The sequence below is a fragment of the Neovison vison genome, chromosome 1 (assembly GCF_020171115.1).
Source record: "Neovison vison isolate M4711 chromosome 1, ASM_NN_V1, whole genome shotgun sequence".
NCBI classification, from domain to species: domain Eukaryota; kingdom Metazoa; phylum Chordata; class Mammalia; order Carnivora; family Mustelidae; genus Neogale; species Neogale vison.
The window spans coordinates 93,761,270-93,787,967 of record NC_058091.1 but is presented as its reverse complement, the minus strand read 5'-3'; the positions used below and the strand labels follow the sequence as shown (position 1 = coordinate 93,787,967).

Sequence of the window (26,698 nt, the reverse complement as noted above, 5' to 3'; positions counted from 1 at the left end):
TTTTCAAAACTTACTCGGTCTTTGTAAAGAATGTCTAGCACAGGACCACAAATAATTTCATGAGATTTCGTATCTATCAGAAACTGGTGACTGTGAATCTTGAACAAACACTGCAAGCCCTAGGTAAACCCCTGGTTCAAAATAGTTAATTTTCTCTAACAACAATGAAAATACAAATTACCATTGTTTCCATTTAATCATTTATGTATAGCTTCCTTGAATCATTTGAAAATATAGCTTAGTCTACTAAAACCATGGTCATCATGTTGTACAAAAATCCACTTTCATATGGCCTCAAAGTAAACAATGCATCATATAATTACATCATAATTATACCATCTAATTCTAACTATAAGCCAATAGAGCCATGTGTATCATTTATAATAGCCAACAAAACTTAAATCTCTAAAAAATGTTTCTTTAAGAAAGATGTTTTATATAAAATATCAGGGAAAATACTGAAGGTTAAACATAAGTTCACTGATTAACTGAACATACCTCTTTTAAGAGAGGTATAACTAAAAGCTTAAAATCAATTCAACTCTGCAGTTTATTTTAAAATAAAAGAACACATTTAAATATTCATGGAAATCAAAGATGATCAAACTAAGATTCCTCATTTCTGGTACAGCCATGACTAAACCAACAATAGTATGTTGATTTATTATATATGATGACAATGTAATTTGGGTACTAGGTTTTATTTACCTTTATTGAGGTGATATTTACCTAACAATTTAAAGTGAACAATTCACTGCCACTTAGTAAATTCACAATGCTCTGCAACCACCACCTCTATCAAGTTCCAAAACTCTTTCAATACCCCAAAAGAATAGTCGGAGTCTCATTTCTCCCCATGTTCTCCACTACCCATCTCTCGGCAACCACCAACCTGCCTTCTGTCTCTACAGATTTAGGTATTCTGGGCATGTCATATACATGGACTCATACTGTGTAACATTCTGTGTCTGGCTCAATTCACTATAGCATAATGTTTTCAAGGTTCATTCTCAACGTAGCATGTATCAATATTTCATTCTTTTTTGTGATTAAGTAACATCCACCGCATTTATATAGCACAACTCATTCATCTGTTGACGGGAATCTGGGCTTTTTCAGCTTCTTGGCTATTAGGAACAATGCTGTTATAAACATTTGCATACAAATATTTGTTTGAATATGTTTCCCATTCTTTGGGGTATATATTTAGGATCACACAGTAATTCTATGTTTAACTTTCTGAGGAAGTACCACAGTTTTTCATAGCAGCTATAATATTTTACATTCTCATCAGCAGAATATGAGCAGTCCATTTGCTCTACATCTTTGCCTGTTATTTTTCATTTTCATTATTATTATAGCCATCCTAGAGAGAATGAAGCAGCTCAGTGTGGTTTTGGTTTGTATTTCCCTAATAAAGAATGATACTAAACATCTTGTCATGCGCTCATTAGCCCTTTGCTGATCTTCTTTAGAAAAATGTCTACTTCAATCCTTTGCCCATTTCTGGACTGTCCTTTTGCTGCTGAGTAGTAATTACTCTTTATAGATCAGAATACTAAACCCATTATATAATCCTGATACTGGATATAGGATTTGCAAATATTTCCTTCCATTCTGTGGTATATCTTTTTACTTTCTTCATAATGTCCTTTGGTGCACATAATTTTTTAATTTTAATGAATTACAACTTAACCATTTCTTTCTTTTGTTATCTGAGCTTTTGGTGTCATAGATCTAAGAATCCACCCAAGGCCGTGAAGATTTAGCCCTATGTTTTCTTCTAAGAGTTTGAGTTTTATGCCTCTTATATTTAGGTGAATGATCTACTTTCAGTCAAGTTTTATATATGGCATGAGGTAAGGGTTCAAGTTCATTCTTTTGTATGTGGATATCCAACTGTGCACAGAATTTTAGTTTAGCTAGAAATTCAACAAAACCAAGAGGAAATTTAAAGAAAAAACTCCCTGTTAGTTTTTCAAATGCCCAAAGGAAGAAATATGTAAGGTATGTAAGTTATAACTTAAGATAGAGAAAAGAATTATGGTAAGGGTATGGAGAACATTTTTTACTGAAAGCAGCTGAAATACATGGCAGCTAACAAAATACAGCAAAATAACTGAAATATGCCCTATCTTATTTACTACAGGTTATAAAAATATATTACACTAAACTAAATGTTAATAAATTCATCCATTTGTTAATACAGATGAGAATCAGTTCCCCACTGCATGAATAAAAGTAGAAAAACAATTTTCAAAAAATCAAAAATGGAAATACTGTGTGATCTAATAATTCCACTACTAGGTATTTACCCAAAGAAAACAACACTAATTTTAAAAGATATATGTGTCCTATATTTATCACTAAATTATTTATAATAGCCAAGATACAGAAACAACAACTTAAGTGTCCATCAAAAGACAAATGAATATGGAAGACTGGAGGGGGATTGTATACAGACAAAAACACACAAACACACAGGAACATCATACAACTCTAAAAAAGGATAAGATCAAGCCATTTGAGATAACATGCATGAATCTAGAGAGTATTATGCTAAGTGAAATAAGTCAGACTGAGAAAGACAAGTACCTTATGATTTCACTCCTAAGTGGAATTTAAAGTAACAACTGAATAAACAAAAAGCAGAATCAAACCTATAAATACAGAGAACAAAATGATGGCTGCAAAGAGAGGAGGGGTATGGGGGGATGAGCAAAATGTGAGAAGATGATTGGAAGACACAGGCTTCCAGTTATAGAGCGGGTAAGTTACAGAAATGAAAAACACAGCATTAGGAATATAGTGAATGATATTGCTAGAGTGAAGTATAGAAAAAGATGATAGCTACACATGTGATTACAGCATAATATATAAACTTGCTGAATCACTATGTTGTACGCTAAAACTAATGTAACATCAGGTGTGTCAACTATACTCCAATTATTTAAAAAAATAGAAAAGTAAAACAATTATACTGGCACCAAAGCATGAATGGGCTCTGAGAGCATAAATTCATACTGAAAAATCAAATCCATTCTTTATCAAAGGTTACTCAAAGATGTGTTAGAGAAAAACACAGTACTATCCAAAATCCAAAATGTAGCTTTTTTTTTTTTTTTGAGAGAGCGAGCGAACGCACACTTGAGCAGGTGTGGTATAAGAAACAACAGAGAGTAGGAGAGAGACAATCTCAAGCAGGCTCCATCCACATCCAGCACGGAGTCTGATGTGGGACTCAACCTCATGACCCTGAGATCATGACCTGAGGAGAAATCAAGAGCTGAATGCCTAACCAACTCATCTACCCAGGTGCCCCACCAATGTTTCTTAATTGAATCTATTTTTCTAACAGTTTTAGAAAACAAGGACAAAAGAAATCTACCCATATTTATCTCACTGAAATAACCTAAACTCAAGTATAATACACTTTCAGAACCATTAAGTACAAAGCTTAAGAAGCTATCACATGAATATACATGAATAACCACCCTCAGGCCAAGAACTGAACATTAGCCACAATAAGTTATCATCATACCCGTTCCCAATTACTACCCAACTGCTCCTACCCAAAGGTGTCTTCTAATATTATAGATCACTTTTACACATTTAAAGTTTACATCAGTAAAATCCTAAGATTCATGTTGTTGCATACTATCTTAGTTGGTATGTGAATATACTTTATTTACCCATTCAACTGTGAATGGACATCTGTGTTGTTTCCAAGTAAGAGCCAATAAAAATAATGCTATGATAAACTTTATTTGAATCTTTGGCACATACACAGAGCACATTTCTGTTGGATATTTAACTAGGAGTGCCAGCGCTGGGTAATATGGTATAAATCACATTCAACTTAAGTTCTCCGGATTAGATGTGACAATTTGCATTCCCACCAATAGTGTATAGGAGTTCTCCTAATATGAATCCTCACCAACATTTGGTATTGTTAGTCTCCTTTTCAAAATTTCACCCATTTTGGTGAGAATCTTACTTTCCTTTAAATTGTATTTCCTTGATGAGTAATGAAATTGAGTAACTTCATACTTTGATGAAGTATCTATTCAACACTCTTAGCTGCATTTTAGCAAGCTTTTTCTTACTAATCTGTAGAAATTCTTTGTATGTTCTGAATATAAGTACTTTGTCATTTATATGTGTTGTAAAAAATCATTTCCTACTGTGACATACTTATCCCCCACATGGTATCTGTAAAAGGCATTCCTTATTTTATTTTATTATTTTTTAAAGGGATTCTTAATTTTAATGTAGTCCAAAAAGTCAATCTTTCATCTTACAGTAATGTCTTATATATCCTGTTAAAGAAATAGTTTCCCACTTCAAGGACATAGAAATACTGGTTTATAATATTTTGCAGAAAATTTGTGGAGCCACCATTCACATGGAACTTCTATGTATACTGTTAAGATAGGTAGGTAGAAATAGGTATTATAAAGTAGGTGTAAGTAAGGTTTAAGTTTTATTTATTGAAGAATGCTCTTTATCCTTCTCTACAGTGCAACTTTGGTCATAAGGCAAGTATCTATCAATTTATTTCTGGATTCAAGTTTATATACTATGTGAGGAAAAGATTAAGACTTAGTTCTTATATGAATATCAATATCATTTACTTCACCTTTACTGCAAAGGCAACCTCTTCTCGTAAGTCACATGGTCTTAATTAAATGTCCCTCTTAATGCTTTTTGCTATCCGGTCTACTCTGTCAGCTATTACTACAGTTAGACCAGCTTTTTTTTTGACTGGCATCTGCCTGGCATATTTTTGTCCATCTTTTTAATTTAAATATTACTGAATTCTTTTCATTCAGGTATATCTCTTATTAGCAGACAATAGCTGATTCCTCTTTTAAATGGAATCTTTAGTCCACTTACATTTTTTGTAGTTACTAAGTATTATTTTTTTCTTGCTTGGTTCATTTCATTTTTTTCTCCTTTCTTGCCGTTTTGTATTCTTGTTATTCCACAATCTTGTTACTATAATCTTATTTACACAATCTCCACTTTTTGTGACTGCCTAGAGATTACAGCACATATCCTTTAGATCATATATAATTTTTCTTCCGCCCTAACACTTTCACTCCACTTAACCCTGCTGTCTTGTTGCACTTTTATTTCTATAAAAGCCCAGAAGACATTATTAATATTTCATACAGTCAATATTTAGATTTACATATCTATTTCAGCTTTCTGTTGCTCTTGCTTTCTGTATGTCCAAGTTGACATTTGGAATCATTTCCATTCTGCCTAAGTAACACCCCTTAAAACTGCCTTTAGTACTAGCACGCCAGTGATAAATTCTCTCAGATGTGACTGGCCTAAAGATGTCTTTATTTCACCTTTTTTTCTGAAGATATTTTCACTGGCATTATACTCCTAGGTCAGCAGTTATTTCTTCAACACTTTCTTGACATCATTCCATTGTCTTCTGGCTTCAATTTTTTCCCACTGAGAAGCAACTGTCAGTCTTATTTTTGTTACTCTAAAGTTAATGTGTCTTATTCTCTGGCTGCTTTCAGTACTATCTTATTTTTTGTTTATAGCAAAATGACTATATTGAGTGCATGGAGTAGTTTTCTTTGTATATATCCAGGCTGGGTTCCATATTATTTATTGATTCTGTGGCTTTTTGCTTTGCATCATTTTTGGAAGACTAGAAACCATTATATCTTCAAATATGTTTTCCAGTCCCTTTTTTCTCCTCCCCATCTGGATCTTCAATTACATGTATGTTAAACCTTTCATTGTATTCAATGTCTCTTAGGAACTTTTTTTTCCGCACTGTTAAGCTTTAATTCAGGAATTTTTCTTTTGAAAATACCACCACATATACCCACACATATATATCATATATAGTTGACCTTGAACATGTTTGACCAGTCCAAGCCTACCTATATAGATTTATTTAATACAGAAATGTACTTCTTCTTTCTTAACATTCTCACTTTCTTACTAACATTTTCTCTGTACCTTACTTTATTGTAAAAATACAGTATATAATGCAAAAGATGTGTAGTCAACTGTTTATGTTATCAGTAAGACTTCTGGTGAACAGTAGACTATTGGTTAAGTTTTTGGTGAGTCAGAAGTTATATGGGAGGGGCACATGGATGGCTCAGTTGGTTAAGCATCAGACTCTTGATTTCCGCTCAGATCATGATCTCAGGGTTGTGGGATCAAGTCCTACCTCAGGCACTCAGCACAGAGTTAGTTTGTCCATCTCCCACTGCTCCTCTTTCTGCTTGTATGCTCTCTCTCTACCCAATATATAAATAAAACCTTTAAGAAAATTTATGAGGCAATATTTGACTGTGAGGTCAGTCAGCACCCCAATCCCTACATTGTTGAAGGTCAACCATATATTTTATAGTTATACAAATTCATTTACACTTGCATTCACATTGCATTTACATGTTTCTATTTATGCCAAAATTATCAATCACATCTTTTAATATTCTAAACGTATATTAAGCATAGTTACTTTACAGCTTGTGTCTGGTATTTCAAATATCTAAAACACCTGTGGACCAGGTTCTATTTTCTGTTGTTGGTGGTTTCTAGTCATGTATTATATGCCCAAGTACGTCTGGTTATTGTTCTATGAGATATGAGACATTTACATGAAAACATACAGAGATAATTTAAAACTCTAAGGTATGTCCTCTGCTCCAGGGAATAAAGGTTTACTTTGCTTCAGGCAGTCAGGCTAAGGTGCAGTAAAATCCCATTATCACCTTCTTAATCTGACTGAGATAATTACCAGTTGGGCTTTGGTGCTTCTGAAAGCTAGTTCTACGGTCATTTCACACTTCCTATCAAAGGAAGTCTCTTTGGAACTCAACTCAAAGTCCAGGAGTTTACTACAGTAACTCCTTTTTCTCGGGGCTCTAAATTTTGTCTCTCAAACCCTAAATTATAATTAAAGTTCTTTTGCTAGGCTAAGCTACCGCTTTCAGAATTGGCAAATGCCTCAAAAGGAAACACAGGCCCAAATGACAGGCTACTTTATGGGGCTCCCCTCCTCTACTGGATCTTGACCCTGTAATTTCTCGTACCCTTCACAGCTCTTCAATGTTTAGTATATATATTTCATACAACCTTTCCAGTTGTTCTCACTTAGATCATTCTCTGCCTGCCTGTACAGTCACTCATCAATCTTCTTCAGGAGTTCCAGTTCATCTAACAACTTCTTAGATGTGCACAGATTCTAAGACTTCAAGCTAACCTCTCTTCCTATTCTCATTTTAAGCAATCTTCTTGAACAACATTACACATATCCATACATTTAACAGCTGAGTTCCAAGAGAGCATCTTATAAATAAAAGCTTAACACAAACTCTCAGCCAAGATTCATCCCATATTTCCAATATTCGTATCAAATTCTATGTCAAAAGCTGAACTTATACATATTTTCCCCCAGAAACTGTCTTTATTTTATAATTCATACCTCTTTTCCCCATTCTCACAACCCTTGGGATTTAATTAGTCAATAAGATGTACTAATATAAAACCTAAGCCACCTTCCTTAAAGTAGAGCCTAATTATATGTCAACAGCTCTAGCTGGTAATGTAGTTGATTAACTCAAATCTATGCTACCTTCATATGATTATAACAAGCTAGTAAGTGCTCAACATTCTTTTTTTAAGACTTACAGGCCTTGAATTGAACATGTACCCAAAATTGGTCCAAGAAACTGAAAAGGACTTAAATTCCACGGCTGTGGAGACATATTCCTCTCTTTCCTATTAAATGGACAAGATATCAAATTGCCCTGATTGTCAGAGGTAGCATCCTTGTGACCTGAAGAAAAACCAACCTGAAGACAAGGTAGACACTAATGGAGAGAGATATAATCCAGGTCCAAAATGAAATTATTTGGTGGAGGATCACATGACTCCTACCTCTAGACTTCCAATTATATGACACTGTTCCCCTATTGTTTCAGTTTGAGTAAAGATTTTCTATTTTCTATTCTTTGCTCTTGAAAACATTCCAATCCTTTTTATCCATACCACCACATGTATTCAAACAGCAAGAGCACAGTTTCAGAAAAACATACCTGAACATGTCACACCAGTTTTTTAAACTTTCCAATTACATAATAATTATGTTATAGGGTATACCTTATGCATTATATACTTACTTTGCAAGAAACTATAGCACTAATGCTGAATAAAATTCACACACACACACACACGCAAACAGACCTTTCACCCCATGAGATTTAATCAAATGTAGGAGAAAGTAAATATACACAAAATATCTAAACTAATCTGTGACAATACTGAGAATTATCTACTTTTAGAGTAATAAAATAAAAGGCTATGCCAAGGAGGTGACATTAGCTGGACTTTTCAACCTAGAATCTGAAAAATGAGAAGGAATCTCATATAGAAAGATTCTGAGAGGGGTGCCTGGGTGGCTTAGTCGGTTAAGCGGCTGCCTTCGGCTTAGGTCATGATCCCAGGGTCCTGTGATCGAGCCCTGCACTGGGCTCCCTGCTCAGTGGAAAGCCTGCTTCTCCCTCTCCCTCTGCCTGCCACTCTACCTACTTGTGCGCTCTCTCTCTCTCTGTCAAATAAATAAATAAAATCTTTAAATAAAAAAAATTCTGAGAGGAGTGTGACAAAGATGGAATTCCAAGGAAAGGATATTATACCATGTAAATGAGAGGGAAAAAAACTCATTCTATGAACATTATAGAGTGGGTGACCCTACTACACAAAATCAACAAGTAAAGTAAAGTATGGAATATATTAGAGAACTCAACAGAGGCCCAGATCCCTCAAAACCTAGTAGGCTAAGCTAAAGCTAATGTGGTCAGAAAAGTCTTCTTTTGAGACTCTACTATACTATAAGCTAGAGGTTTTTTTTTCCCCAAATGCAACAGTAAGTATTCAAACCCAGTAATAAGTTCATGTCCCATGAGTCATAATACGACTGAAACATTTATATGAAACATGCACATACATACTTTATTTATATAACATAAATTCTGAAACCCTTATCACTACTTTAAATCGTTTTTGGAGCAAGGCAAGATATAAACAAATAGTTAAATGCAAGTCCTTGCCATAGCACTGAAAGGCCTGTTATCAATCACACAAGTGATTCTTTTTTTGTCTTCAAATTAGAATCCCGTGGAGAGCTTAAAAAATACAACCTGAGTTCTACCCTATAAAAACTCTGGAAGTGGATCCTTGGCATCAGTGTATTTTTAAAAGTTACCCAGGTAATCCTGATATGCCACTAAGACTGGAAACAACTGTACCAAGCTACCCTTCTAGCTTGATTTCTCACAATTCCTCTAGTTACCTATAGCTATTTCCTGAATGCGTTATGCTTTCTCTCATTCTTTTCACATTCTTTCTGTGGTCAGGAATCACTTTCTCTTTTCTAGTCAACACATTATGCTTATTTTCTAAGTCTCTGAATAGTTACAATCTCCTCATTATCGTGCATATTAACCAGTCAACTAGCCACTGTCAGAATATCACTTGAAACAGGAAGAAAACAAACAAAAAAATTTAATCTTCCTAGTGACTGGCAGAAGCCAGCTGCCTAACATATACATACTGATTTTGCATACTGTTTTTTTTTTCTTTCCTCCAAACTTTGAGACTGAATGATTTTGCATACTGTTAATACATGTTTAACATCTGATTAAAAATCTGTTTCATGTGTGGGTTAAGTATAATAAAGAAAATGTGCTAATCCTTAAGAGGTCAGATTATTTTTAGGTTCAAACTGGAAGGATTTTTTGTAGAACATTAGAGATAAGTACTATTTCCTTTTTGGTAAGCATACTAAATGTATAATACAATAGCGTCCTGCCATAGCTCTCAACTCAAGAGTTTATGTACTACAGATTGTATCACAGATGAAAAGGCATTTGAGTTCAGTACCTCAATAACTACCATGAAAGGAGTCTTAAACACAAAGATCTTGATTTTAATTCCACACTAAACTGTACTATACCAAAATTCTACAGCATATAATTTAAAAAGATATTTTCAATACTGATTTCCAAATCACTCCATAATATGAAGCCCTATCCATAGCCAACATCCGAATTGGAAAATCTACAACTTTTTATTACATTTCAATTTCATTAAATTATTACTCTGCATTCCTTTTATTGGCTCATAGGAAGAAGAGAACCCTCCTAAGCAAAGACATAAAGAAGACAAGACCTCAAGACTTCCATTTCGGGCAATAGTTGAATCACATAACAAAACCTATTTTGCCAGCTTAGAATTCAATGTAAGGTAAAATTATCTCTCAAGAATGAGGAGAAAAGGGTGTGCCTGGGTGGCTTAGTGGGTTAAAGCCTCTGCCTCCGGTTCAGGTCATGATCCCAGGGTCACAGGATCGAGCCCCGCATCGGGCTCTAGCCCCACATCAGCTCTTTGCTCAGCGGGAAGCCTGCTTCCTCTCTCTCTCTCTCTCTCTCTCTGCCTGCCTCTCTGCCTACTTGTGATCTCTATATGTCAAATAAATAAATAAGATCTTTTAAAAAAAAATGAGAAAACTATTTATTTCAAATGAACAAAACTAGATCCTCCGTTAAAGGAAATTATTTTACAAATTATATATAGCTTATATATGTATATAGTTCATAAGTTATAGTTTTTATAAATGATTTTATATATATGTACACATATATACGCATACATACATACATACATGGGCAGAAAGTATGAAATGCAAACAAAATAAGTACAAACAAAGCAGCAATGAATATGAACAAATCCAAACACTGAAAGGGAATCAGCAGCATGCAGATGGTGGTTAAGCCACGAGCCTTTATATATATGGCTGTCTAAGCAATTAAGAATAAGACAACAAAAGATCAATGCTGAAAGTCCTTATTCTTAGTTCAGTAACTGAACAAATGAATTAATGATGCTATTGGACCTTTGTGTGGTAACCAACAGCAGTCACACAACCTTCTGAGAGACAAAATCTTACATAGTCAATAAAGTGTAACTTTTTCAAGGAGATAGAGTACAGTTCATAATTCATTTTGCTGGGGTTGAAAGTCCCAGTGATCAGTCAACTAGACCAAAATCTGTAGTCTCTTGTATTAGCAGTGAATTCCTAGCATGTGAATACATTCTCCTACCAACAGTAACTTGTCCCCCCTTTAATGCCAGACACAGAGACAGGAAAACCTCAAGAGGAACATCTACCAGCACAACTCTCCCTTCCCATTCTGCTAATTACAAAACAATAATGCCATTATTAACATATTGGTGCTTAGTTCCTGTCTGGAGTTGTGTACCATGTGGTTCTCCTTATGAATCAACTGAAAATTAAGATAAATTCTGTCCTTTACACCTGCAGATATAGAAACTGAAAAAAAAAAGTTCCTCAAGCAAATGAATACAGATTCACTGCCTCTATTAGTAGAAGTGCTAAACCAACCTGGGCTTTAGCAGCCATTCCTATGGATCCTGGGATCACAAGGAAGAACATGTACATTAAGGTAACCAAGTAAATGATTTTATAAGCCTAAGAGCTTCACTTACATTCTCTCCTACACATTTACATGTCTCTCTGTCTGGCACTCCAAAGTACCAGTTGCTCCCTTCTTTTCATACATACTCCATAACAAGAATACAAGTCCCTAAGAGTGAAGTGGGCTACTGAAAGCTATGTCCAAGAAACTTTTAACAAAAAGCAAAAGAAAAACTTGGGCTCCAAAGTGTTGGTGTTTTTCCTCTTATGAATCACGCTATGGCCACCATTCAGGTACCTCCGAGAAAATAGGGGGCAGGAGACTACTAAGCAGGTTTGAGAAAATAAAAACTACATGGTGGCCTGAGGCAGGGAATAAGCAGTCACAATTTATTCTTAAGATTTGAAAAGTATCCCATGAGATGATGCATGGTTACCACACAAAGGTCCAATAGCATCATTAATTCATTTGTTCAGTTACTGAACTAAGAATAAGGACTTTCAGCATTGATCTTTTGTTGTCTTATTCTTAATTGCTTAGACAGCCATATATATAAAGGCTCGTGGCTTAACCACCATCTGCATGCTGCTGAAGAGTCAAAGGTAGTAGGGCAATCAGGTTCACGTTTTCCTAAGATTTTTGTATTCATTTTCCAGAGAGAGAAAGCATGCACACACAAGCAGGGGGAGTGGCAGACAGAAGGAGGTTCCCTGCTGCGCCTGAAGCCCAATGTGGGCCTCCACCCTAGAACCTTGGGATTATGGCCTGAGCCAAAGGCAGTCACTTAACTGACTGAGCTACTCAGGTGTCCCAGGTTCATGCTTTCTAGTAGCTCCTTTTTCCCCTCTGCTCAAGACAGCAGAGATTTTTAAAGTGTATCTTCTATAGAATTAAGATCCTAACAGAGATAAAAGTCATGGACAGACATACTGGTAGAATATACTGGCCTCAACGTCTGTTGAGGGTGGAAAAAGGGTAGAACTTTGTGTTTAATTTTATTTAAAAAGGCAGACTTTAATGCACACCAATTTTTAACGCTTAGACTGATACTAGTTATCTCTCCCAGTGCACATCTCCAAAGCTTACTAGGCAAAGCACTGACATTTTTTCTATTCCTTGAACCAGATTTAGGCATGTCAGGTTAATAAGAACATTTTGAAAACATTAAGAATTGTTTCCCTCATTTTACATTTGTCCTATCTCACTAATTTAAAAATTCTTATATTTGCATACAAACTTTGACATACAAAGTTATATTTGCATACAAAGTTATATTTGCATACAAACTTTGACACCAACTCATAGTATAGTTTTTTTAAGAAGTTTTAAAATCTTCGCAATGAAGAGTTTTGGTGTTATTGTCTGAAAGCTTTTATTTTGCCTACATTTCCTGAAACGTATTTTGCTAGGTAGAAAAATCAAGGTTGAGAATTATTTTCATTCAGACTTTATGCTTTTCTTTTTATCACAGCTTTTCACTGAACAGGTTATGATGTTCCTTTAGGTGGTTTCTTTTGTTTCTCCTGCTTTGAGTTCACTGAGCTTCTTGGATCTTTGGGCTTACAGTTTAAGCAAGTCTTAAGATTTTTCAACTATTATTTCTTCAAGTATTTTTTTCTGCCCCACTCTCTCTCCATTTGTTCAGGGACTCCAATTACACATAAATAAAATTACTCAACAGGGCATGTGGGTGGCTCAGTTGATTAAGTGTCCAACTCTTTACCTCAGCTCAAGTCTTGGTCTCAGGATTATGAGCTGAGGCCCTACATTGGGCTCCATGTTGAGTATGGAGCTTACTTTAAAAAAAAAAAAAAAAACAAAAAACACTATTTGATATTGTCATCAAGTTACTGATGCTCTATTCATTTTCTTCTAAGGCTTTTTTTTTTTCTTACGTAGGCTCCACACCCAACATGGGCTTGAACTCATGATGCTGAGTTCAAGAGTTGCGTGCTCTACTGACTGAACCAGCCAGCTGCCCCTCTAGTTCATTTTAGACAGTTTCTATTGCTGTGTCTTCCAGTTCACTAAATATTTCATTCTGTAGTCTCCAGTAAACTGATAATTCCACACAATGTTTTTCATTTCTGATACTATATTAACTCATCTGCCTAAGTTCAATGTGGTTCTTTTTATATTTTCCATTTCTTTCACCATCAGTCTTGCGTTGTCTTTTACTTTGTTGAACACAAGGAATATAATTTTAATAGCTGTTTTAATGTCCTTACTGCTATTTCCATCATCTCTTGTCATTTGTGGATCTTTTGAATTGACTAACTCTTCTTTCAGTTACAAGTTGCTATTATCCGGATTTCTCTACATGTCCTGTAATTTTTCTTATCAGCTAATGGACATTCTGTATTTTACACACTTGGCTGCTAGATTTTGTTATACTCTTTCAAATTGTATTGAATTCTGTTCTGGGATTAGTTCCATCTGCTTCCAAGGTACATACCCTAAGTCTAAGGTGATACAATCTTTTACAGACTCTGTCCTATGCCTTATCAAGTCTTTCCACTGTGGCTTGTAGGAACACGAACTATTAGTGAGTTCCAGAAACTGTTTCACCAAATGCTTTCCAGCAGTTATTTCTCCAGCTATGTAAGTTTCCTTTCTTAGGTATTTAATTCACAGTACTCAGCCAAAGCTTCATGGTAAGCCTTACAAAGATCTCAGAGTGCTGTGTAGTTCCCTCCATTATGGAATTCTGCCCCACAAACTGTAGCTGCCATGGCCTCCTGTTTCTGCAATTCCACAGGAAACCTGGGCTTTATTGGACTTCTTCCTTTCGGCTGACTGTAAACTACTTCAATAGGTTAGCGTAATTTTAGGGCTTGCCTTACTGGTTCAGTGATAGCTTCCTTCAGTGGTAACAATCCTATGCTGTTGTCTAATATCTGAAACCACTATTTCATGTACTTTGTCCAGTTTTCTAGTCGTTTAACTCGGCAGGGCAAATTCAGTCCTTGTTATCTCATTATGGCCAGGATTTTGACCAAATGAATGATATAAAAATGCAGCACCTTTTGTTTTGCTTATAAGATCATCTGATTTCAGAGAATACAGGAAGTCACTACTCAATTTTAATGAGACCTCAGTCTACTTGACTGAGGAAACTATAAAAGGAATATCATAATGTCGGTAATGAAGCCAACATAGTTGTTACATTTGGTTCTACGTTCTTTATGGAATGAGTCTTTCATGTAGGACTGGTATTATAACCAGGTACCAAAATAAACTGATCCAAGACTCAGACCTAACAACAGCCATACTACACCTAGATTAAGAAATACTTTAAAGTAAACATTGTTTTTGCATAACAAATAAAAAATTCTCAAATGTAAAGAAAAAAGGACATTAAAAAACTTCCATGCTGAGCACAGATAATGAGAGAGATAAAGCTATAAAAGTATATAACATATTCATGAACCAGAGTGTGCTTACTGCATTTAGTGAATGAAAGAGAAGATGATACAAAATTCTAATTTGGGAGTTAGTTCCCAACAACACCAAAAGCTGGCCAGGATAAGGAGTTAACAGGAGTTCTCATTCATTGTTGATGGGAATGCAAAATGGTATAATTTGGAAGATAATTTGACATTTTCTTACACAAAATTCTCTTAACACATGTCCCAGCAATCACACTCCTTGGTTGTTTACCTAGGTGAATTAAACACTTATGTCCACCAAGATACTTAGAGAAGGATGTTATTTATTCATACCTGACAGAGTATGGAAAGAACCAAGATGTCTTCAACAGATGAATTTGGATAAACTGTGCTACAGATAGTGAACAGACTATTAATAAGCACTAAAAAGAAATCAGGTATTAAGTCATGAAGACATGGAGATTAAAATATAACCAAATGAAAAATAAATAAATAAAACCAAATGACATTCTGAAAAAGGCAAGGATGAAATGACAGAGCAAAATGATTCTTAGGATAGTAAGACATATTCTGTAATTCATATTACACATCTGTCAAATTATACATTTGTCCAAACTCATAAAATGTACAACACCAGGAGTAAATCCCAAGATAAACTTTGGACTTCGGGATATAATATGGAGATCCATTCTGGTTCATGATAGTGGGGAAGGCTGTAAATGTGCGGGGCAAGGAGTATATAGGAATTCTCTATAATTCCTGCTCAAATTTGTTGCCAATCTAAAAACTATTTTAAAAAAAATGTCTATTAAAAAAAATCTGGCAACAATATGAAATATAAGCCAGAGAAGGGACTAAAGTGAGAGGACTCAGTTAAGAATATAAAGGAACACTGTAGGCAACACACAAGGATAGGCAGAAACAATACTGACAGTAGAAACAGAAGCACTCTAAAACAGTGTTCAAGTTGTTTCTTGTACAGTTGACCCTTGAACAACATAGGGAGTTAGGTGTACCAACCTCCCCACAAAGTTGAAAATCTAAGTATAACTTCTGACTCCCCAAAAACTTAACTGAAAGCCTACTGTTGGCCAAAAGGCCTTACCAATAATATAAACATTCAATTAACACATTTATGTTATGTGTATTATATCCTCTATTCTTATAATACAGTAAGCTAAAGAAAAGGTTAATAAATCATAGGAAAAACAGATTTACAGTGCTGTATCATATTTAATGGGAAAAAATTCATGTACAAGTGGACCTCTCCAGTTCAAACTGGGTCATGCTGCTCAAGGGTCAACTGTATATATAACCTAGTATACTAGATATAACCACTGCAGATCTGTCTGCACAAAAAGAAATAATTATTTTCTCCAAATTAATAATAAGAAACAAAATAATGTTTTTATCAAAATACATGTGTACCTTGGAATAACTTTCCAGGTTTATATGACAAATATAGACAATGAAAATTAGATAATACATAACAAAACACATCCATGTTTTAAAAGTTAGAACTCACCTAAGAAATGTTAATTTATTATTTTTTAATTTCTTTTCAGCGTAACCGTATTCATTGTTTTTGCACCACACTCAGTGCTCCATGCAAGCCGTGCCCTCTATAATACCCACCACCTGGCTCCCCCGACCTCCCACCCCCCGCCCCTTCAAAACCCTCAGATTGTTTTTCAGAGTCCATAGTCTCTCATGGTTCACCTCCCCTTCCAATTTCCCTCAACTCCCTTCTCCTCTCCATCTCCCCATGTCCTCCATATTTGTTATGCTCCACAAATAAGTGAAACCATATGATAATTGACTCTCTCAGCTTGACTTATTTCACTCAACATAATCTCTTCCAGTCCCGTCCATGATGCTACAAAAGTTGGGTATTCGTCTTTCCTGATGGAGGCATAATACTCCATAGTGTATATGGACCACATCTTCCTTATCCATTCGTCCACTGAAGGGCATCTCGGTTCTTTCCACAGTTTGGTGACCGTGGCCATTGCTGCTATAAACATTGGGGTACAGATGGCCCTTCTTTTCACTACATCTGTATCTTTGGAGTAAATACCAGGTAGTGCAATTGCAGGGTTATAGGGAAGCTCTATTTTTAATTTCTTGAGGAATCTCCACACTGTTCTCCAAAGTGGCTGCACCAACTTGCATTCCCACCAACAGTGTAAGAGGGTTCCCCTTTCTCCACAACCCCTCCAACACACGTTGTTTCATGTCTTGCTAATTTTGGCCATTCTAACTGGTGTTAGGTGGTGTCTCAATGTGGTTTTGATTTGAATCTCCCTGATGGCTAGTGATGATGAACATTTTTTCATGTGTCTGATAGACATTTGTATGTCTTCATTGAGAAGTGTCTGTTCATATCTTCTGCCCATTTTTTGATATGATTCTCTGTTTTGTGTGTGTTGAGTTTGAGAAGTTCTTTATAGATCCTGAATATCAACCTTTTGTCTGTACTGTCATTTGCAAATATCTTCTGCCATTCCGTGGGCTCTTTGTTTTGTTGACTGTTTCCTTTGCTCTTGGATGGGAAGAATAAACATTGTTATAATGTCTATACTGCCTAGAGCAATCTATACTTTTAATGCCATTCGGATCAAAATTCCACCAGTATTTTTCAAAGAGCTGGGGCAAATAATCCTAAAATTTGTATGGAATCAGAAGAGACCCCGAATTGCTAAGGAAATGTTGAAAAACAAAAATAAAACTGGCGGCATCACATTACCTGATTTCAAGCTTTACTACAAAGCTGTGATCACCAAGACAGCATGGTACTGGCATAAAAACAGACACATAGACCAGTGGAACAGAGTAGAGAGCCCAGATATGGACCCTCAACTCTATGGTCAAATAATCTTTGACAAAGCAGGAAAAAATATACAGTGGAAAAAAGACAGTTTCTTCAATAAATGGGGGTGCTGGGAAAATTGGACAGCTATATGTAGAAGAATGAAACTCAACCATTATCTTACACCATACACAAAGATAAACTCAAAATGGATAAAAGACCTCAACGTGAGACAGGAATCCATCAGAATCCTAGAGGAGAACATAGGCAGTAACCTCTTTGATATCAGCCACATCAACTTCTTCCAAGACATGTCTCCAAAGGCAAAGGAAACAAAAGCGAAAATGAACTTTTGGGACTTTATCAAGATCAAAAGCTTCTGCACAGCAAATGTTAATTTGTTTTAATTGGGACTCCAAAAAAAATTAAAATGTAACTACTTAATACCTAGTTTTCTTATATAATGAACTATAATGAAACACTACATTTTTACTGAAGTAATGGTTTAACTTTTTAATGAGCGTAAATTGGTATCAGTTTGGATGAAATCTTTATTTCCTATCAATTTAAACAAAACACTTCCTCCCAGAAAACTCCAAACATTGTTAAATAGTGAATGGTTGTTAAAAATCAGTATAAATCATTTAGTGTAGACAGATATTATTAATTTCAATGATCACAAAAGAAAGAATTACTTTTCTGAAAGTGGGATAATTAGTCTCACCTTTTTCTTCTGGCTTTACAGGAAAATACTTCTTGTCTGTAGTTATTAACTCGGGCTTTGGAGCTAAGGAAAAAAACAAAGTTAGTACATTAAAAAAATAGTTTCAAAGCACAAAGACAATTATACTACTAAACAGTGCAGGTTAGTTTCAAAATAACATCAGAGAAAAACATGGCTTAACAGAGAGAACAATATACCAGAATCATTAGGCTAAATATCCAACCCTGCAGCTGTTACCCTGAGGTCTCAGATCCCTCTTTGTCAAATGAAGATGTTCATATCATCTACAACACCACTCTCCAGTAGAACTCTCTATGATGATTGAAATATTCTATTTTCGTACTATCCAATATGGTGTATGGAGACTTGAAATATTACTACTGTGACCGTGAATACAATTTTTTAATTTATTTAACCTTAGTTAAATTTTAAAAATCCCGAGTATGACTGGTGACTAAAAATTCTCTAACACCAACTTCTATAAAAATTATTTTTAACTTGTGCTTTACTTGTTCTGGAATTGGGTCAGCAAATACAAAGCCAAAAACTCAGGAGTAGTAAGGACTTGTATTATTTTAAAATAAAGCAAATCTTCCAAGAAATAATTATACTTTATTTGTAAAAAATCAGAAATTAGGGGCTAAAATTTACAGAAATAGACAAAGAGCCAGATTATAAAACTGTAACTCTGGAAAAGTCTTCTAAGAATACTGTAATACACTTCTGCTTAAAAAAATGAAAATAAACTCTTCTAGTTTGCTTAACCCTTAGTAACACATTAAGACATTAACAAATGGATTTAATATGAAAAGGCAGAATAACTAGTTGGCCAGATCAATATATTAAGTATTCTATCTAAACTCTGTCAATTTTCTTAATTAGAAATGATGTTATAATGAAAGTATCCAAATTATACTTAAGATCCTATTTTATACAGTTTATACTTTAAAAATACTGATACTAATATATATGAACACTTTTTATATATTTCTAGTTTGTATATGAGGATATATGATTTTTGCTAATGTAAGTGGTTCATACTTAAAACCCAATTTCACCATTTTATAACTTGAAAATATAAAAAATAGCAAACTGAATAATATGCTTCTTACATACCTGGACCTTTAGCAGGTGGTGGTGGTTTCTTTGGTTTCTATTAAAATAACAACAGTGAAGATACATGAACACTTACATGTTACATATTTATACTTAAAATAAATTCTGATCATTAATATTATCTGTCCTCATCCCATCCCTGCCAAAAATTATAAAATAAAAAGATCTTAATAACAAACAGGTCACTGAAAAAAAATTAATCTGTTAGAGCAAATGTCTTCTTGATCAAAATTCCAATATGTCAAAACTCACCAGTGAGTTTGGTAAACCCCAAAGTATCTTAATGGTAATCAAAAATATTCATGACTGCCTCCTTTACTTTAAGACGCCTAGGCACAATTTTACCTCTCTTTAACAATTGAGTACTATGGGAAAGGAGAGGTGGCAGGGAAAGGAAGAGAAACTGGTTTAAAAAAAAAAAAAAGAATAGCTAATAAATGTATCTAGCTTATACCCTTGACTCTTCAGAACTCTCAAAGAGAAGATTTAAATCAAAGGTCTATGGGGCACCTGGGTGGCTCAGTCAGTCAAGTGTCCAACTCCTGATTCCCACTCAGGTCGGGGGAAAGCAGGGAAGGAGGGAGAGAATGTTAAGCAGAATGTGGAGCCACACACGGGGCTGGATCCCACAATCCTGAGACAATCACCTGAGCTAAAATCAAGAGTCAGATGCTTAACTGACTAAGCCACCCAGGCATCCCACCATTCATTTATTTTTAAGACTTAAACTTCAAATATTCCTAAGCATGTGAATTTGGTTTTACCAAATTAAAAATAACTGAGAGTCAATGCTATATAAACACCGAATAACTCCCCCCCCCAATAATTTGTTCATTGGGCATAAGAATAAAGCACCCTAGGGGCACCTGGGTGGCTCAGTGGGTTAAAGCCTCTGCCTTCGGCTCAGGTCATGATCTCAGGGTCCTGGAATAGAGCCATGCATTGGGCTCTCTGCTCAGCAGGGAGCCTGCTTCTCCCTCTCTCTCTGCCTGCCTCTCTGCCTACCTGTGATCTCTCTCTCTGTCAAATAAATAAATAGAAATAAAATCTTTAAAAATTAAAAAAAAAAGAATAAAGTGCCATGAAAGGCTGAATAAATACTGAATGAAATCTAACAAAAGAAGGGCCTCAGACAGCATTAACCCATAGAGCAACCTCTAATAATTTACTTAACTAAATAAAGACCGCAAAGGTAGGAATTTCTAGATTGGCTTAAATAAAATATGGTAGACTGTCTTGTCCTGGGTCTCAATTAGAGAAGTAGCAAGGAGGAAGCAGTCCAAGATGGTGGCATAGGAAGACTCTGAACTGAACTCCTCCCATGGACACAATAAATCTACACCTACATATAGGGCCATTCCTCCAGAAAAAATGAGGGTGGACTGAACAGCTTCTACACAGCAAACAATAGAGGGACCACACAGAGAACAGAGGCAGACAAGGTAACAACATAAACCACATCCCAGATACAAAAACCTGCAGTAGGGAGGGATATCCCCGAGGGTCCCAGGCAGACTCACCTGCCTAAGGCACAGAAACAAAACAGCAATTTAAAGGGCAACTAGACTGCAAGTGCCAGAAATCCACTTACTAACTCTAAAGCCTCTCCCAAATGAAGGAACTGCCGGAACTCTTTCCAGGGTCAAAGATGCCAGCAAGCACCACTGTTTATGTTTCCCACACCCATACTTGACAGTACTGATGAGAGGAGTCCAAGTACTCAAGTTGGCCTCCTAAGACTGCCTCAGCAAGTCTGGGGCCCCAAACCCAGAACAATTTCAGCTGTCCAACCAAGGCAATCCACTGCCCTGTGCCAGCCCCAGCTTTAGCCATCACAAGAAGGTGGCACCAGAAGCTCCAGGATACCATAGGCCTGCAGCCAACAGCTCAAGCTCTCCCACCAGCATGGCCTGGCACAGAGTACACTGGAATCCCTCTCATGACCACACTTGCTCCAGTCATCCACCAAGGAACCCAGGCCAACTCTAGCCCCAGCCATCCTGCCAAAGTGCCCTGCTGCAGCAAGTTCCAGGGAACCCCTGGCCCATACCCACTCTAGCTCCAGCTCCCCAGCCAAATCCTCCTAGTACACACAATCAACAAAGGGGAAATTCCTATACAAGGCCACTCCCTCAAGACCAAGAGGTAATTTACCAAATTTATAGACACCAAATTTACAGACACAAACACAGAAAGACAAACAACATAAGGAGAAAGAAGATGTCCAAAACAAGAGAACAATATAAAACCTCGGGGAAAAAACCCTATGAGATTAAACAGTTTACTTGATAAACAGTACAAAGGAATAGTCACAGAGATGTTCACTGAACTTGAAAGATGAATGAAGGAATACAGAAAGAAACCTTAACAAAGAAGTAGGAAATATAAGAAAGTACCAAAAATAGGGGTGCCACACTCAGTTAAGCATCCAATTCTTGAGCTGGGCTCAGGTTGTGATCTCAGGGTCATGAGACTGAGCCCTGCGTCAGGCTCCATGCTGGACATAAAGCCTGCTTGAGATTCTTTCTCTCCCTCTGCCCCTCCTACCCCTGCTCACATGGGCTCACATTAAAAAAGAAAAAAGTCACAGAACTGAAAATTTCAGTAACTGAACTAAAAATATACCAGAGTTCATCAAGAGATTAGAGGATAAAGAAGAATGGATCACCCTAATGGAAGACAGAATATTGGAAATCACCCAGTCAGAATAGCAAAAGAGAAAAGAATTTTTAAAAAATAAGAATAGTTTAAAGGACCTCAGAAATGATATCAAGTATACCTACATTCACATTATAGGGGTCTCAGAAGGAAAAAAAAGAGAAAATCTAAGTAAAGAAATAATGGTTACAAACGTTCTTAACCTAGTGAAGGAAAGACATCCATGTATAGGAAGCAAAGAGAGTTCCAAACAAGATGAAATCAAAAAGAGCCACAGAGATACATTGCAATTAAAATGACAAGAGTTAAAGAGAAAATCTCAAAGGTAGCAAAAGAAAAACAGTAACATATAAGGGAAACCCCCTAAAATATCAGCTGATTTTACAACAGAAACCTTTTGTGGGCAAGAAGGGAGTGACAGTATACATTTAAAGACCTGAAAGGCAAAACTCATAACCAAGAACACTCTATGAAGCAAAACTACCCACAACTGAAGGAGAGAGTTTTCCAGTTAAGCAAAAACTAATGAAGTTCTCTTCGACCTCAGCCACAGCAACATCTTCCTAGGAACATCGCCAAAGGTAAGGGAAACAAGGGAAAAAATGAACCATTGGGATTTCATCAAGATCAAAAGCTTTTGCACAGCAAAGGAAACAGTTAACAAAATCAAAAGACAACTGAAAGAATGGGAGAAGATATTTGCAAACGACATATCAGATAAAGGACTAGTGTCCAAAATCTATAAAGAACTTAGCAAACTCAACACCCAAAGAACAAATAATCCAATCAAGAAATGGGCAGAGGACATGAACAGACGTTTCTGTAAAGAAGACATCCAGATGGCCAACAGACACATGAAAAAGTGCTCCATATCACTCGGCATCAGGGAAATACAAATCAAAACCACAATGAGATATCACCTCACACCAGTCAGAATGGCTAAAATCAACAAGTCAGGAAATGACAGATGCTGGCGAGGATGCGGAGAAAGGGAAACCCTCCTACACTGTTGGTGGGAATGCAAGCTGGTGCAACCACTCTGGAAAACAGCATGGAGGTTCCTCAAAATGTTGAAAACAGAACTGTCCTATGACCCAGCAATTGCACTACTGGGTATTTACCCTAAAGATACAAACATAGTGATCCAAAGGGGCGCGTGCACCTGAATGTTTATAGCAGCAATGTCCACAATAGCCAAACTATGGAAAGAACCTAGATGTCCATCAACAGATGAATGGATAAAGAAGAGGTGGTATACATATATACAATGGAATACTATGCAGCCATCAAAAGAAATGAAATCTTGCCATTTGCGACAACATGGATGGAACTAGAGCGTATCATGCTTAGCGAAATAAGTCAAGTGGAGAAAGACAACTATCATATGATCTCCCTGATATGAGGAAGTGGTGATGCAACATGGGGGCTTAAGTGGGTAGGAGAAGAATAAATGAAACAAGATGGGATTGGGAGGGAGACAAGCCATAAGTGACTCTTAATCTCACAAAACAAACTGAGGGTTGCTGGGGGGAGAGGGGTTGGGAGAAGGGGGTGGGGTTATGGACATTGGGGAGGGTATGTGCTTTGGTGAGTGCTGTGAACTGTGTAAACCCGGCGATTCACAGACCTGTACCCCTGGGGATAAAAATATATGTTTATAAAAAATTAAAAAAAAAAACCTAATGAAGTTCATCACCACTAAAAAGGTCTTATAAGAAATGTTAAAGGGACTTCTTTAAGTAGGAAAAAAAAGACTATAACTCCAAATAAAATACGAAGAAAAAAAATTTTCACTGAAAGCAATACATATATAATTAAAGGCAGTAAATCAGCCATTTAAATAGTATAAAAGTTAAAAAACCAAAACAGTAAATTTTACTGTAACTACAATGAATAGTTAAGGGATACACAAAAAGATGTAAAGTGAAACAACAAAACAAAAAACATGGATCAGATGTGAGATAAAGGTTTAGTGCTAGAAATACATCTGACTTTAAGGAACTATTAGCTTAAAATAGACCGCCATATACATAGGTCAATATACAGAAACCTCATAGTAACCACAAACTAAATGTCTATAGAAGAAACACACACACACAAAATAAATAATAAAAGAGTCCATATAACTATGGAGTATTATGCCTCCATCAGAAAGGATGAATACCCAACTTTTATACCAACATGGATAGGACTGGAAGAGATTATGCTGAGTGAAATAAGTCAAGCTGAGAGAGTCAATTATCATATGGTTTCACTTATTTGTGGAGCATAACAAATAGCATGGAGGACATGGGGAGTTACAGAGGAGAAAGGAGTTGGGGGAAACTGGAAGGGGAGGTGAACCATGAGAGACTATGGACTCTGAAAAACAATCTGAGAGGTCTGAAGTGGCAGGGGGGTGGGGGTGGAACCAGGTGGTGGGTATTAAGGAGGGCACGTATTGCATGGAGCACTGGGTGTGGTGCAAAAATAATGAATACTGTTATGCTGAAAATAAATAAATTAATTAAAATAAATAAATTAATTAATTAATTTTAAAAAAAAGGAGCCCAAATGTAACACTAAAGAACTATCAAACTACAAGGAAGAGACCAAGAAAAGAAATAAACAGAGAAAAGCTACAAAAACAAATAGGAAGCAATTAAAATGGCAATAAGTGCATACCTGCAAATAATTACTTTAAATGTAAATGAACTGAATATTCCAGTCAAAAGACACAGACTGGATGAATGGATAAACAGAAAACCAAGATCCATCTATATGCTACCTACAAAGACTCACTTCAGAACTAAAGACATACAGACTGAAAGTGAAGGTATGGAAAAAGATTATCTCATGCAAATGGAAACAAAAAGAAAGCTTATGTAGCAATACTCATCAGACAAAATAGACTTTAAATAAAGATTGTAAGAAAAGACAAAGGGTATCACATAATAAAGGTGTCAATCCAAGACAAAGCCATAACATTCAAAAATATTTATGCCGCCAACACAGAAGCAGCAAAGTTACATATAAAGCAAATCTTAACAGACACAAAATTGAATATAACACAATAATTGTAGGTGACTTTAATAACCCATTTACATCATCCAGTCAGAATATTAATAAGGAAATGCTAGCCTTAAACAACACATTACACCAGTTGGACTTAATAAATACATATGCACTATTTTGTCCAAAAAACTAGAGAATACACTTTTTTCAAGTGCACATGGAACAGTGTTAGGCCACAAATCTCAGAAAATTCCAGAAGACTAAAATCATAACAGTATCTTTTCTAACCCCAATGGTATAAAATCAGAAATTAACTACAAGACAATACCTGGAAAAAAAAAAAATCACAGGAAGACTAAACAATGCTACTAAACAATCAATGGGTCAACAAAGAAGTCAAAGAAAACATCTAAAAATATGTTGAGACAAATGAAAATAAAAACAATAGAAACAACTTTCCAAATGTATTGAACACTGCAAAATTCTAACAGGCAAGTTCAGAGTAATACAAGCAAGCCTACCTCAAGAAATAATAAAATTCCCAAAGAAACAATCTAAATTTATGCCAAGAAGAATTAGGAGGGGGGAAAAAAAAACCACAGTTAACAGAAAAACAAGGATCAGAGCAGAAATAAAACAGAGATTAAAAAACAAAAGACAAGATCGATGAAACTAAAAGCTAACTGAAAAGATAAGCAAAATCAATAAACCTCTAGTCAAAAATCATCAAGAAAAAAAAAGAGAGGACCCAGATAAATATATAGGACCCAAATAAATATAGAAGAAATGAAACAGGCGAAGTTACAGGTGACATTACAGAAATATTAAGGATCACAAGAGATTACTATAAACAATTATATGCTAACAAATTGAAAAACCCAGATATGGATAAATTCCATTTATGGGTAAATTCCACGTTTCTAAGAATTTATCTGTTTCCTCTGGGTTCTAAGACATGATTACAAAGAAAAAATGTTAACAGACCAATTACAAATAATAAAATTCAATCAGTAATTTAAAAGTCCAGGGCCAGATAGCTTCATAGGTGAATTCTACCAAACATTTAAAGAAGAGTTAGTAAATATCCTCAAATTATTTAAAAACACTAAAGAGAAAGAAATGCTTCCAAATTCATTTTATGAGGCCAGCATTACCCGGATATCAAAATCTGTCAGACATCACAGGAAAAAAAAAAAAAAATTACAGGCAATATCCCTGGTGAACACAGATGCAAAAATCTTTAACAAAGTGTTAGCAAATTGAACTGAACAACACATCAAAAGGATCATACATCATAATCATTTAGGATTTATTTCAGAATGATTCAACATCTTCAAATGGACCAACGTAATACACCATTTTAACAAAATGAAGGATAAAAATCCTACAGTCATCTCAATATACACAGAAAGACCATTTAAAAAATCCAATATCCATTTATAAAACCTCTCAACAAAGTGGGAACAGAAGGAACGTACATCAACATAATAAAGTCCACACATGACAAACCCAAAGTTAACATCAC

General features: G+C 35.6%; 1 protein-coding gene across 1 annotated transcript in view; it reads right to left on the bottom strand.

The window, feature by feature from the left end:
• Positions 1–26,698, bottom strand: part of LOC122908966 (CD2 associated protein) — a 143,230-nt gene that overhangs the window by 23,692 nt on the left and 92,840 nt on the right. The window contains exons 10-11 of the mRNA XM_044252418.1: positions 19,522–19,558; positions 18,406–18,468 (exon numbers count right to left, since the gene is read on the bottom strand). Coding sequence (XP_044108353.1) covers positions 18,406–18,468; positions 19,522–19,558 — 100 coding nt within the window. The remainder of the gene's footprint in view (positions 1–18,405; positions 18,469–19,521; positions 19,559–26,698) is intronic.